At 43.5% G+C, this 14,979-nt stretch overlaps 1 protein-coding gene across 1 annotated transcript in view; it reads right to left on the reverse strand.

Annotated features, from left to right (window-relative positions):
- The window catches only part of SPG11 (SPG11 vesicle trafficking associated, spatacsin), a gene marked incomplete in the record, with an annotated part of 178,052 nt that overhangs the window by 19,681 nt on the left and 143,392 nt on the right, over positions 1 to 14,979 (reverse strand). The window contains 5 exon segments of the mRNA XM_077471981.1: positions 2,653 to 2,741; positions 5,706 to 5,874; positions 6,992 to 7,099; positions 7,174 to 7,307; positions 14,770 to 14,907. Of these exon segments, the coding sequence (XP_077328107.1) occupies positions 2,653 to 2,741; positions 5,706 to 5,874; positions 6,992 to 7,099; positions 7,174 to 7,307; positions 14,770 to 14,907 (638 nt within the window).

A 14,979-nucleotide genomic window follows, 5' to 3' on the forward strand; every position in this document is an offset into this window, starting at 1 on the left:
AGTGAGTGTGGGTGCATGTCTACAATTATCCCTATTTAAGGTACCCATATAGCGCCGTCAATTTACGAAGGGCTCCACACATACATCGCACACTTACATCGGTCCCTACCCTCAAGGAGGCCACAATTCAAGGTCCCCAACTCACATTCATATACTAGGGCCAATAATTTTTTTTTTTTTTTTGGACAGAAGCCAATTAACCTACCAGCATGTCTTTGGAGTGTGGGAGGAAACCGGAGTACCCGGAGGAGACCAAACGCAGGCACAGGGAGAACATGCAAACTCCAGGCAGGTAGTGTCGTGGTTGGGATTCGAACCAGAGACCCTTTTTACTGCTAGGCGAGCGTGCTACCTACTACACCACCGTGCCACTGTGTGTTTGTCGCCATTGCACGAGCGGGCGCAATTTTGAAGCGTGACATGTTGGGTATTAATTTACTCAGCGTAACATTATCTTTCATAATATATAAAAAAAAAAAAAAAAAATTGGGCTAACTTTACTGTTGTCTTATTTTTTTCATTAAAAAAAAGTGCGCTTGTAAGACCGCTGCTCAAATACGATGTGCCATAAAGTATTGCAACGGCCGCCATATTATTCTCTAGGGTGTCAGGAAAAATATATTTATAATGTTTGGGGGTTCCAAGTCATTTTCTAGCAAGAAAAAATGATTTTAACTTGTAAACACAGAGTCTGAAAAAATAGGCCTAAGGATTTTACACTATTTGGAGCCTCTGGCTTCTTTTTGGTGTCCATTTCCTACCGAATCCCTTGAGTACCATCGGGAGAAGTGGAGTGACCCCGTGATATTGAGAAAGGCCCCCCGGGTGAGTTTTAAGCTGTAGGCGTTCACCGACCCCCTGTAATATAAAAGGGTTCAACTGGAGCTGGTAAGCAGTTTCTACAGCTGGTGGTGGATTCACCGTGGCACCATTGGTGATGGATGATGGTCACTACCATGGAATTATTCACTTTATCACATTAAATGTGGACTATTTCTACCTTTGAATCTTTCATTTGGTCATATATATGGACTTTTATAATATTAGCACAATTTTATTGTTTTTCTTATTTTGATTGCAATTGTCTTGCGCAAAATTGCCGCTCAAGTTTGTTTGTAGGGACAGATGTTATTTAGCGCTGTTTTTCACTTTTTACACTATGAACTCCTTGTTGTGTTCCTCAAGCCATTCATGAACCATTTTTTGCTGGGTGTTGGGGGGGCGCATTATCTTGCTGAAAGAGGCCATTGCCATCAGGGAATCCGGTTTCCATGAAGGGGTGGGACTTGGTCACTAACAACGTTTAGGTAGGTGGTACGTGTCATAGTAACATCTATATGAATGGGAGGAGCCAAGGCTTTCCCAGCAGAATATTGCCCAAAGCATCACACTGCCTCCGCCGGCTTGTCTTCTTCCCATACTGCATCCTGGTGCCATCTCTTCCCCAGGTAAGTGACACACACGCACCCGGCCATCCACATGATGTTAAAGAACATGTGATTCATCAGACCAGGCCACCTTCTTCCATTGCTTGGTGGTCCAGTTCTGATGCTCATGCCCATTGTGGGTGCTTTTGGCTGTGGACACGGGTCAGCATGGGGCACTCTGACCAGTCTGCAGCTACATAGCCACACGCACAACAAGCTGCGATGCCTAATTTTTCTACTTTCAACATATTAACTTCAGGGACAACATGTTCAAATGCTGTCTAATATATCCCACTGTCAGGGCTGGATTTAAGCCGCCCAGTCCAGTGGATTTCTGACTTTACCTTGGTCAACATCACAAGAAACATCTCCTGCATTCCTGTTTAAAGAATGGCTTTGCTGACATCCCTTCTAGCTCCGGATCCTGCTTTCTGTCCCACTACATTGATCCCTGACTTCTGGCTTGGCTGACTATCTATTCCAGTTACTGAACTCTGGCTATGTTTTGACTATGTTTGTGCTTAAGCCGTCCAGTCCAGAACATCTCTGCCTTCGCCTTGGTCAACATCACAGAGACGGTCTCCTGCATTCCTGGTTAAAGACTGGCTTTGCCGACATCCCTTCTGGCTCCAGATCCTGCTTGCTGTCCCACTACATTGATCCCTGACTTCTGGCTTGGCTGACTATCTATTCCAGTTACTGAACTCTGGCTATGTTTTGACTATGTTTGTGCTTAAGCCGTCCAGTCCAGAACATCTCTGCCTTCGCCTTGGTCAACATCACAGAGACGGTCTCCTGCATTCCTGGTTAAAGACTGGCTTTGCCGACATCCCTTCTGGCTCCAGATCCTGCTTGCTGTCCCACTACATTGATCCCTGACTTCTGGCTTGGCTGACTATCCGTTCCGGTTACTGAACTCTGGCTATGTTTTGACTACGTTTGTTCTTTTTTTACTTTTATTATTAAACAAGTGTGATTTAACTGTACTTCTGTCTCGAGGCCTGATTTAATTTTTTCTGACACCCACCCACTTTCAGATGTCATTGTAACGGGATAATCAATGTTCTGCACTTTACCTGTCAATGGTCATCATGTTATTGCTGACTGTTATATGGAGCCTGTAAGTAAATACAATGCCCAGTCCTAACTCTAGCTGTTGGCCATACAATGCAAGACTCTTTTCACCCATCCAGGAATATCACTGGCAGTCAGGAGATCAGTTTACCTTGGAATAACTCTCAGCCGCATCAATGAGCAGAGTGAGCGCCTTCATAATGGACGACTTCAGCTCTTCTAGTTCAGACATCCAGTGTTCTGCACACAAACAACATCTCCGTAAAGATCCAGATAATAGACTTTGTGATATTTGCTTAAAGAGTAACTCCACTTTTGTTGATAAAAGCCCCTCCCCTCTGGGTGATCTACGTTGCTTTGAAAACCAAAAAACGTAAATATATTTTATTGGGATTTTATGTGATAGACCAACACTAAGTGGCACATAAATGTGAAGTGGAAGGAAAAGGATAAATGTTTTTCAACTTGTTTACAAATAAATATGTGAAAAGTGTGTGTGTGTGTATTCAGCCCCCTTTACTCTGATACCCCTAACTAAACTTTAGTGGAACTTATCGCCTTCAGAAAAATAGAATAAAAAAAACTGTAGTCGGACACCTTGTGAGAAATGCCTGACCAAAATCATAAAACCAGTGAATGGTTCACCCCCAAACAGAAGTACAATGTAGCTCCTTACCAGAAGGGATTGACCCCTGTACAACAGATAATTAAAGAGTACTTAAGGAGTTAAGGTCTCCCTTTAACCTGTCAGCCTCCTTTGCCAGGGCCAATATAAGATGTGCCAACAGATTCCCTCAAAAACAAGACATAAAGAACGACTCAATCTCGGCCATTACTTAAGGTCCGTGTGCATGATGACGTCACCGTCATAGGCACGTTTCGTCATTGATGACGTCATCGGGGGGGGGGGGGGTAGACACAGGAACGGGTGACAGGTTATTCAGGAAATGCTATAGACCAAACGGCAAGGATCCAGTGCAGCAGCTCTGTTTAAAAAGCCCGAATGGCACCAACCTTAGTGACAGGCACGCACGCATGAGTATGACTCCGTGTAATCTTGCGCCGGCGCACACATATGTGACTCAATGCATTATGCCTTCCCTTACAAGAGCAGAGATCTCACCAATGGAGATATAAGAGGTCATTACTGTCCGTATGTGTGAAAGGGGCCTTAAAGTCTATTTCTATACTTTGGTTTTCTAGTTTCATATCGGGGACACGGTGTTGATTTTTCAACTGACCTCATATTTCTTCAAATGTATATATTCTATAATTTTTTTCTTATTTGCTATTTTTTTTTCCCCACGAAAGTGGAGTTACCCTTTAACCACTTAATTCCTGCCCCACGCAGATATACTGCAGCAGGGGGGCCCTCCTGTGCGAAATCATGTACCTGTGCGTGATTTCGTGCACAGGGTCTGTGATTGGACACAGCGGGAGCCAATCAGCAAGGGACCCGTCGATCATCCGAAGGAAAGGCAGAATGGCGGCCTGCCTATGTAAACAAGGCAGACCGCTGTTCCGCCAGAGGGGAAAATTAAGATCTTGTGTTTCTGCTAAGCAGGAAATTTAGAATTTAATTCTTTGGCTGAGCGGAAGCCAGTGGAGGGATTGGCAGAGAGGAGTAGAAGACACAGAGCGATTGGTGAGGTGGATGAGTCTGGCAGCAGCATTCATGATCGATTGAAGAGGTGATAGACTATGTAGAGGAAAGCCAATGAGAAGGGAGTTGCAGTAGTCGAGGCGGGAGATGACCAGCGAGTGAAGAAAGTTAAGAGCTTTGTTATGTCATTGGTTAGAAAAGGGCGTATTTTGGAGATGTTGCGGAGGTTGAGGATTTGGACAGTGATTGGACGTGTTGCTTGAAGGAGAGTTCAGAGTCCAGGACTACACCTAGAACCTTGGTATGTGGGGATGGGCTTATAGTTGTGCCATCAATTTTGACAGAGAGATCAGGGGAAGGGGGAGGGACATATGGGGGAGGAACAATTATAAGTTTGGTTTTTGGATAGATTGAGTTTGAGGAAGTGATGTGACATCCAGACTGATATATCTGATAGTAAATTAGTGAAACGTGAGGAGAGAGAGGGAGTGAGCTGAGGGGTAGAGAAATAGATTTGGGTGTCATCAGCGTAGAGGTGGTATTGGAAGCCAAGGGAGGCTATCAGCTGACCCAGGGAGGAGGTGTAGATTGAAAATAGGAGAGGTCCAAGAACAGAACCTTGGGGGACCCCAACAGAGAAAGGAAGAGGAGAGGAGGAAGTCGAGTTGTAAGAAATGCTAAAGGTGCGGTTGGATAAGTAGGAAGAGAACCAGCATAGAGTACAGTCATGGTGACCAAAGGCGTGGAGTTTTTGGAGGGGGTGGTCAACCATATCAAAGGCAGCAGAGAGGTCCAGGAGGAGGAGTACAGAATAATGTCGATTGGTTTTGGCCATTAGTAGATCGTTTGTTAGTTTTAGGAGAGCAGTTTCTGTGGAGTGTTGAGGACGAAATCCAGACTGAAGGGGATCAAGAAACTATTATCAGCGAGGTGGACGTTTAGTCGGTTGTAGACCAGATGTTCGAAGAGTTTGGATAAGAAGGGGAGCAAGGAGATGGGGCGTAGGTTGTTAAGATTGGATGGGTCCAGTGAGGACTTGACAGTACGGGTCTGACAAGTGCGTGTTTTAGAGAGTTGGGGAAGATGTAAGAAGAGAGGGATTGAGTTTGAAGATGTGGGTTAGAGAGTGTAGAATAGAGCCAGAAGGTGAATGTAGCATTTGTGATGGAACAGGATCCAGAGGGCAGGTGGTAAGGTGGACATTACCAAGTAGTTTAGCAACCTCGTCTATAGTGGTGGGGTTGAAAGGGGGAAGTAATGATTGTGCCTGTGGGCATGATGTGTAAAGCGTGGAGGGTATCGGAACAGTAGAGATCTCCTCGAGATGAAATTATCGTTTCATCTCTGGAGTCGATCCCCTTTTTAATGCAAGCCAATATTCTGTTATATCCTGCACATGTGCAGATCATCAGAGGCATTATCCGACGATCTGTTCTATTCGACATGACGCCGGCACTCGGCCACAGCAGCCGGGAGTGTGTGTAAACCCCCCCCCCCCCACCACTATACAGCACACGTCAGTGGCAGTAAGAGGATTCGATTTTGCAAAATTTCACATTAGTTCTGGAGATAATCCCTATAAATTTCCTCACCACACTTACCCCAAGGTTGAGACTGGATTAACTTGAGTTGGATCTTTGCCGCCTGTTCGTGGTTGTGGCCGATGTCACGGTACATGCTAAAGCACAACGCGGCCATGTTGTGTTTTTCACTGTCGCCAGGATGACAACGCTTAATATACTCCAGGAGTGCCGTCTGCAATCCACCTTTCTGAAAGGTAAAATTGTGAAAGAAATATCACGGATTCTGGATCTACATAGATAACCGGCATTCATCATACCATAAACATGCATCTTGTAGAACAGGGGTAGGCAACCTCGGCCCTCCAGCTGATCCCATGAGACATTGCAAGACCCTGACAATCACAGGCATGACTCTTAGCCCTTGTACACACGGTCGGAGAATCCGTCGGAATGTGTCCTATCGGACCGTTTTGTCGGATAATCCGACTGTGTGTGGTCTGCATCGGACTGATTCCGTCGGAGTATCCGACGGACCAAATTTTCCAACTTGCTGGAAATATTTTCCGACAAACTGCTCCGATCGGACATACTCCGATCATGTGTAGCCTACTCCGACGGACAAAGTGCCACGCATGCTCAGATCAAATTCCTAGACCAAAGCTATTGGCTACTAGCCTGAACGTAGTCCCGTCGTAACGAAATAACGTCATCACGTTATGTACAATCGGATTTTCCGACAACTTTGTCCGACCGTGTGTATGCAACAGTTTCAGAAAAAATCTGTCGGACAAAATATTTGGTTGTCAGAATGTCCGACCGTGTGTACAAGGGCTTAGTCCTTGTACACACGGGTCGGACATTCCGACAACCAAATCCATCAGATTTTTTCTGACGGATTTTGTCCGAAACTGGTGTTGCATACACGCGGTCGGACAAAGTTGTCGGAAAATCCGATTGTACATAACGTGATGACGTTATTTCGTTACGACGGGACTACGTTCAGACTAGTAGCCAATAGCTTTGGTCTAGGAATTTGATCTGAGCATGCGTGGCACTTTGATCCGATCGGAATTCTCTACAAACAATCAGACAAAGTCCGATCGGATCATGTTGTCGGAAAATTTTACAGCCCAGCTCTTAAACTTTGTCGGTCGGATATTCAGACGGAAACAGTCCGATGGAGCCCACACACAGTTGGATTATCCGACAACACGGTCCAATCGGACATTTTCCGTCGGAATGTCCGACCGTGTGTACAAGGGCTTAGAGGCAGAGGCATGATGGGATTTGTAGTTTTTACCACAGCTGAAGTGCCCAGGTTGCCCACCCCTGTTGTAGAACCTTGTTTTGCGAATCCTACTCACAGTATCAAGCTGTTTCCTCAGCAGAAGCTCAAAGTGCTGGTTCTTGTGTAGAATGTCAAACACATAAAACATATCGTTGTAGCGACCAATCCCAGACAGGAGCCTAACCTGGAAGAGAAGTCATTGTGCTGGAATTATTTAGCTCAGGGTCAGAGGTCGGGGGGGGGGGGAGAAGGACATACCATAAGACTATATTCCCGTTTTGTCGCTAAGTGCATCTCCGTCAGATGGCGGCATACATGAAGAACACGCCGGATCCCCTCTAAGTGGCACGTCAGACTGAAGCACTCATGTGCAGCGATAAGGACCTCGATAACTAAAAATGTAACAGGAAAAAAAACAGCTAAACAAGGAACTATACAAAAAAATAAAAGGCAACATACAGATAAAAGGTTCAACAAACATAAAACTGAAATTTCAGTTTTCAATAGACGCCTGTCAGTTTCTTATATCTCCATTGGTGAGATCTCTGCTCTTGTAAGGAAAGGCATAATGCATTGAGTCACATATGTGTGCGCCGGCGCAAGACTACACGGAGCCATACTCCTGCCGGTCACTAAGGTTGGTGCCATTCTGGCTTTTTAAACAGAGCTGCTGCACTGGATCCTTCCCGTTTGGTCTATAGCGTTTCCTGAATAACCTGTCACCCGTTCCTGTGTCTACCCGCCCCCCCAAATGACGTCATCAAAGACGAAACGTGCAGAGTGGAGCCTATGACGGTGACGTCATCATGCACACGGACCTTAAGTAATGGCCGAGATTGAGTCGTTCTTTATGTCTTGTTTTTGAGGGAATCTGTTGGCACATCTTATATTGGCCCTGGCGAAGGAGGCTGACAGGTTAAAAGGGAGACCTTAACTCCTTAAGTACTGTTTAATCATCTGTTGTACAGGGGTCAATCCCTTCTGGTAAGGAGCTACATTGTACTTCTGGTTGGGGGTGAACCATTCACTGGTTTTATGATTTTGGTCAGGGATTTCTCACAAGGTGTCTGACTAAAGTTTTTTTCTTTATTCTATTTTTCACTTTTGGATCGCCTTTTCAAAAGAAAAAAATCCAAGGAAAATTCCAAGCTCAACTTACTGACCAGCTTGCAGACAACCAACTTGTCTAACAGTATGCATTCAAAACGTGTTTAGTCTGTACACATTTGTAAATACATGCGGAAGCTACAGAGCCCCGCCAAGGCACCCTGGTATCTTCAGTCCTATCACTGACTTTTAAGTGACTCCACAGTGGAAGCAAATGCATTCTGATGGATAGATGGGGGGCAGATTGACTGATGGGAGCCCACCCCTTCTTAGCCCTTGTACACACGGTCAGACATTCCGACAACCAAATCCGTTGGATTGAATGAAACTGTTGCATACACACGGTCGGACAAAGTTGTCGGAAAATCCGATTGTACATAACGTGATGACGTTATTTCGTTACGACGGGACTACGTTCAGGCTAGTAGCCAATAGCTTTGGTCTAGGAATTTGATCTGAGCATGCGTGGCACTTTGTCCGTCGGAGTAGGCTACACATGATCGGAGTATGTCTGATCGGAGCATTTTGTCTGAAAATTTTTACGGACAAGTTGGAAAACTTGGTCCGTCGGATATTCCGACGGAAACAGTCCGATGTAGACCACAAACAGTCGGAATATCCGACAAAACGGTCCGATAGGACACATTCCGTCGGAATCGCCGACCGTGTTTACAAGGGCTTAAAGTCACAGTGACACACTGAACACCCAGCACATGGTCTGGGGCACACGTGCAATGGCTGCAAAGGTGTCAGTGCGTTGCCTGGCCAGTATATCGACAGTACAAAAAGGTTTAGCCACTGCCACCACCTATGCGGGTGCTTGTGCCTGTCAACCTGCACCCAGCTGTCTGACGGTCTTGCCCAGTGCCGGTGGCTTGTCTGCCTGTGACCGTGTCTGTACCCTGCTAAACTTTCCCTACAACCTGTCATCTCTGCTGTCCTGCATTCACGGTCCAGTCTGCTTCTGCACACGCACAGACGACGACAACTGTAGGGTCACACACCGTGCTTTTGTGCTTCAAGAACACAGAGGGGTAAGAGAAGCCTACCTCAATTACGTCTCCATCACCCGTTATGTGACAGCTCAAGGACCTGCACAACTGCTGTGGTCATTAAGCCCTTGTACACACGGTCAGACGTTCAGATGGAAAATGTCCGATCGGACCGTGTTGTCGGATAATCCGACAGTGTGTGGGCTCCATCGGACTTCCAGCTTGGCTATAAAACTTTCCAACAACATGATCCGATCGGACCTTGTCCGATCATGTGTAGAGAATTCCGATCGGACAAAGTGCCACGCATGCTCAGATCAAATTCCTAGACCAAAGCTATTGGCTACTACCCTGAACGTAGTCCCGTCGTAACGAAATAACGTCATCACGTTCTGAACGATCAGATTTTCCGACAACTTTGTCCGACCGTGTGTATGCAACAGTTTCGGACAAAATCCGTCTGACAAAATCCGACGGACTTGGTTGTCGGAAAGTTCGACCCGTGTGTACAAGGGCTAAGAGTGGTTCCCATCCCTTACAGTGTCACTAAACCCACATCATATAAACACGTTCAATAACTGCTGTATTCCATGCTGTTCATACTCACTCAGTCACTATGAGATTCGTTTTATGTATTCTGCAAAAAAACCTGGCTGATCCTGCTGCTCTCCATCTCCCCTTCTGTCCATGTCCCCAATGCATCTAGGGATTTTGCAGAGCAGTGTTGGCAGTTCTGCACATGCTCAGTATTCAGAGAGTTTCTTTTCTGAGCATTCCCTCTCTATCACATCTGAGCAGCCCATGTGACTATAGCGGTGATTCTCAACCAGGGTTCCTCCAGAGGTTGCTAGGGGTTCCTTCAGCATTGGGCCATTTCTGCCTCTCGAATAAGTTCCCACCAACACCATTGATCTTTTTAGCTATCTGTAAGGAGGTAATTCTTCCCAATGACCACAAGTGTAAGGACCATTCTTCCCACTGACCATCACACTAATGTATCATGAGTTGTAGATTTCTAATTTTCAGCAGGGGGTTCCCCAAGACTGGAGAACTATTTCAAGGGTTCCTTGGATTTGAAAAGGTTGAGCAAGGCTGGACTATAGTGTCACACATGTGTAGGCGTATACACAGTGGTGGTAAATGACAGCCCACTACCTCCCGCCTTCTTCAGGCCGACTAACCCCCACAATGGGGGCGCGATATTACATGTTGATTGATGGTGGCTTCACCTGTTATTCTAAGACACAGGCTGGAGGGAGATGACACAGCCTGAGACTGGCAGAAATCCACCCACACCATATTATTGCCAAAAAACAATAAAGATTTGATTTCAAATATATATTTGTATGATGATTTAAAACAGTTTATTGATATTAATTTATTTTTATTGTATTCCAAAGGCTGTTTTTTTTTTATTTTGAACATGTGACCAGCAGCAGAGGACTAGAAGTGTCTCCTGCTTATGTTTCCCTGCAGGCAGGCTGGGAGAGAGCCGGGTCATGTGATAGCTGGATATCCATCAGGAAAAAGGTATTTAGATGGGGTTTTTAACTTTTTTTAAAAAAAAAATTACAGTGCCATCATTCCCATAAAGAAATAGAAGAGACAATGTAAATTAAGCACTTCCGGATCGCCGCACGCCGATATACGTTCTTACTTTGAAGGGGGATATCGTGGTTATGGTAGCAGCTAGCTGCCATAATCCCGGTATGCTCTTCTTAGACCGGTGGTCCTCTTTCCGATAAGAGTGGTCTCTGCGGAGGATTCAGCGCAAGATCACTTTTATCGGCGGAGCCGTCGGCAGCGCGCGGAGGCGATCGGATCTTCACCCTTGCGATTGAGGGGAAGATGGCCCCCACCCGTCTCCATAACAATGCAGGGTGGAAGCGACGTCAAAACATCACATCTGCCCATAGCTCTTAAAGGACTGTTTTTTTTTTTTTTTATTACAATTTTTTTTTTTTTTGCATTTAAGTATAAATATTAGACATGCGCATTCGTTTTCGTCCAAATGCATTTTCATCTGAATTTCGGGTATTTTCGTTATTGTTTTAACAAACGATAACGAACGTGCAGAAACCCGAAAACCCGAAAGATCCAACATAAACAAATGCTTTATTTTTGTTGCGGCAACAGTTCGATATAGATAGGAGATTCGACATGACGCTGACAATAGCGTCTGGTTGAATGTGCCTAACCTTAGCTGTATTAGTCCAAGATTATTCTACATAGAGAGAAAAGATTCGATATTATAGAGACAATAGCAAAAAAGGTCGAATGTGCCTAACCCAAGTCTATTAGTCCAAGATTATTCGACATAGAGAGAAAAGATTCGACATAGAGAGAAAAGATTCGACATAGAGAGAAAAGATTCGATATTATAGAGACAATAGCAAAAAAGGTTGAATGTGCCTAACCTAAGTCTATTAGTCCAAGATTATTCTACATAGAGAGAAAAGATTCGACATAGAGAGAAAAGATTCGACATAGAGAGAAAAGATTCGATATTATAGAGACAATAGCAAAAAAGGTTGAATGTGCCTAACCTAAGTCTATTAGTCCAAGATTATTCGACATAGAGAGAAAAGATTTGACATATAGAGACAATAGCAAAAAAGGTTGAATGTGCCTAACCTAATTCTATTAGTCCAAGATTATTCTACATAGAGAGAAAAGATTCGACATAGAGAGAAAAGATTCGACATAGAGAGAAAAGATTCGATATTATAGAGACAATAGCAAAAAAGGTTGAATGTGCCTAACCTAAGTCTATTAGTCCAAGATTATTCGACATAGAGAGAAAAGATTCGATATTATAGAGACAATAGCAAAAAAGGTCGAATGTGCCTAACCTAAGTCTATTAGTCCAAGATTATTTGACATAGAGAGAAAAGATTCGATATTATAGAGACAATAGCAAAAAAGGTCAAATGTACCTAACCTAATTCTATTAGTCCAAGATTATTCGACATAGAGAGAAAAGATTCGACATAGAGAGAAAAGATTCAATATTATAGAGACAATAGCAAAAAAGGTCGAATGTGCCTAACCTAACTCTATTAGTCCAAGATTATTCGACATAGAGAGAAAAGATTTGACATAGAGAGAAAAGATTTGACATAGAGAGAAAAGATTCGATATTATAGAGACAATAGCAAAAAAGGTCGAATGTGCCTAACCCAAGTCTATTAGTCCAAGATTATTCGACATAGAGAGAAGAGATTCGATATTATAGAGACAATAGCAAAAAAGGTCGAATGTGCCTAACCTAAGTCTATTAGTCCAAGATTATTCGACATAGAGAGAAAAGACTCGACATAGAGAGAAAAGATTCGATATTATAGAGACAATAGCAAAAAAGGTAGAATGTGCCTAACCTAATTCTATTAGTCCAAGATTATTCGACATAGAGAGAAAAGATTCGATATTATAGAGACAATAGCAAAAAAGGTCGAATGTGCCTAACCTAACTCTATTAGTCCAAGATTATTCGACATAGAGAGAAAAGATTCGACATGAATATTCCAAGAAGCAGTTGCCGCGAGCGGACATTTATGGTCAAATGCTCCGCCCATAGGCTATAGATGAATTCTAATGTTGGTTGACTAGTAATAATAATTAATAAATATAATTATTTCTAGTGTCATCCAACATTAGAATTCTACTATAGCTTGTAGGCGGAACAAACGACCGGAAATGTACGATTGCGGCTGTCGTACACTTTAGCTGCTCCGTCGAATCTTCTTAGAACATTCAACAGACACCATAAGCCTTCAATGAAGGATTCGACCTTAATTATTTCCGATTTTCGGACAAAAAAAATTTCGGGAGTAACTAAATTTATTTTTCGGACGAAAACGAAATTCCGAAACTGAATATTACAGTATGCACATGTCTAGTAAATATGAGATTTGAGGTTCGTTTGCCCCCAGATCTAATATTTAAGAGGTCCTGTCATGCTTTTTTTCTATTACAAGGGATGTTTACAATCCTTGTAATAGGAAGAAAAGTGACCCAATTTTTTTTTTTTTTTTTAAACTGTGTAAAAATAAAAAGTCAAATAAATAAGAATTTTTTTTATTTTTTTTTAAACGTGTCGCATGCAGAAGTGAATGCATAAGTGAGTAGCGCCCGCATATGAAAACTGTGTTCAAACCACACATGTGAGGTATCGCTGTGATTGTTAGAGCGAGAGCAATAATTCTAGCACTAGAGCTCCTCTGTAATTTAAAACCTGCAACCTGTAGAATTTTTTAAGAAAAAAAATAGAATTCGCCATTACTGTGCAATAGTGTTGTGCCACATCCTATATTGACAAAAAAAAGAGGAAGGAAACCCCCTATTGTTTGGACTTTAATGGCACGTACAGTAGTCAGAATAAAAACAATATTTATTATCAAAATGTGTAGACAAATATAACAATCAAACAAAAGGGAGAAGAAATAAATATCACAAAATCATAAAAATACATGCAGTAATATCCATAATATGGTGAGGATGATAGATGGACAGATCACCCATATAAAATGAGGTGTGCCAGGGTGCTCAAAAACCGTGCTGTTAAAGTCCAAAGAATAGGGGGTTTCCTTCCTCTTTTTTTTTTGTAGAATTTTTTAAATGTCGCCCGTGGAGATTTTTATGGGTAAAAGTATGTTGCCATTCCACGAGCGGTTGCAATTTTGAAGCGCGACATGTTGGGTATCAATTTACTCGGCATAACATTATCTTTCACAATATAAAAAAAATTGGGCTAACTTTACTGTTGTATTATTTTTTAAATCAAAAAAAGAGTGTATTTTTTTTTTTTTTTAATTGCGCTTGTAAGACCGCTGCGCAAATAAGGTGTGATTAGAAAGTATTGCCATTTTATTCTCATTGGTGTTATAAAAAAAAATTATATCATGTTTGGGGGTTCTAAGTAATTTTCTAGCAAAACAAAACAAAACAGTTTTTAACTTGTAAACAACACATCTCAAAAAGAGGCTCGGTCCTTAAGGGGTTAAAGGGGTTGTAAAGGTAAATGTTTTTTCACCTTAATGCATTCTATGCATTAAGGTGAAAAAACATCTGACACTGCCTGCGCCCCCAGCCCCCCCCCCCCCCCCGTTTTACTTACCTCACCCCTCGAAAATCCCGCGCTCGTCCCCCGACGTCCTTTCCACCGCTCAGCCTGGCCGCTGATTGGCTGGAGTGGATGGATGGAAAGCAGCGCAGCCATTGGCTCGCGCTGCTGTCAATCACATCCACTGACGCGGAGCATCGGGGGGCGGGGCCGTGTGATACAGCGAGCGGCTATAGCCGCCGGCTGTATCACGGGAGCGCGCCCGCAGGTGCTTCTCACCATGCGAGGGAGCTCGCATGAACGTGAGAAGCACATGCGGGAGGAAGCAGAGACAGCCGCCGAGGGACCCCAGAAGAGCAGGTCCGGGGCCACTCTGTGCAAAACGAGCAGCACAGTGGAGGTAAGTATAACATGTTTGTTATTTAAAAAAAAAAAAAAAAAATCACTTTAAAATCCCTTTAAGCAGTGTGTAGTATCACTATAATAGGGTTTACATTGAAGTCTATGGCCCACAAGTCACATGAAAGTCAGATCAAAGCATTGCAGGAACTATTTTTAAGTCACGCAGATATGAACGGTACTCATTGGGAAGCATGGGGTGGCGACCTGTCATGTGACTTACGGGTCCAAAATCACATGACAAGTCGCACAAGTGCGAATGGGGCCTAAATGAGGATTGAATAAAGTACTGACTGGCTTGTAGCTCAGTAAGGGGAACCGTCTCCAGGTGCTCCAGCAGGTTTAATCCCACCAAAGTTGGGTCGGGGCACAGCTTGGCAAGTTGCAGAAAGTTGTCTCTCTTCTCCGACACATTATACATTTCGGTTTGCCCTGAATACAATGACAAAGAATTAGGGTGTTAAAAAGTGAGACCAGTGATGAAATAGTAAAATAATGTACCAT

This window comes from Lithobates pipiens, unplaced genomic scaffold, assembly GCF_037356315.1.
Source record: "Lithobates pipiens isolate NorthernLeopardFrog02 unplaced genomic scaffold, aLitPip1_a1.2 Scaffold_8, whole genome shotgun sequence".
In the NCBI taxonomy this organism is placed as follows: Eukaryota; Metazoa; Chordata; class Amphibia; order Anura; family Ranidae; genus Lithobates; species Lithobates pipiens.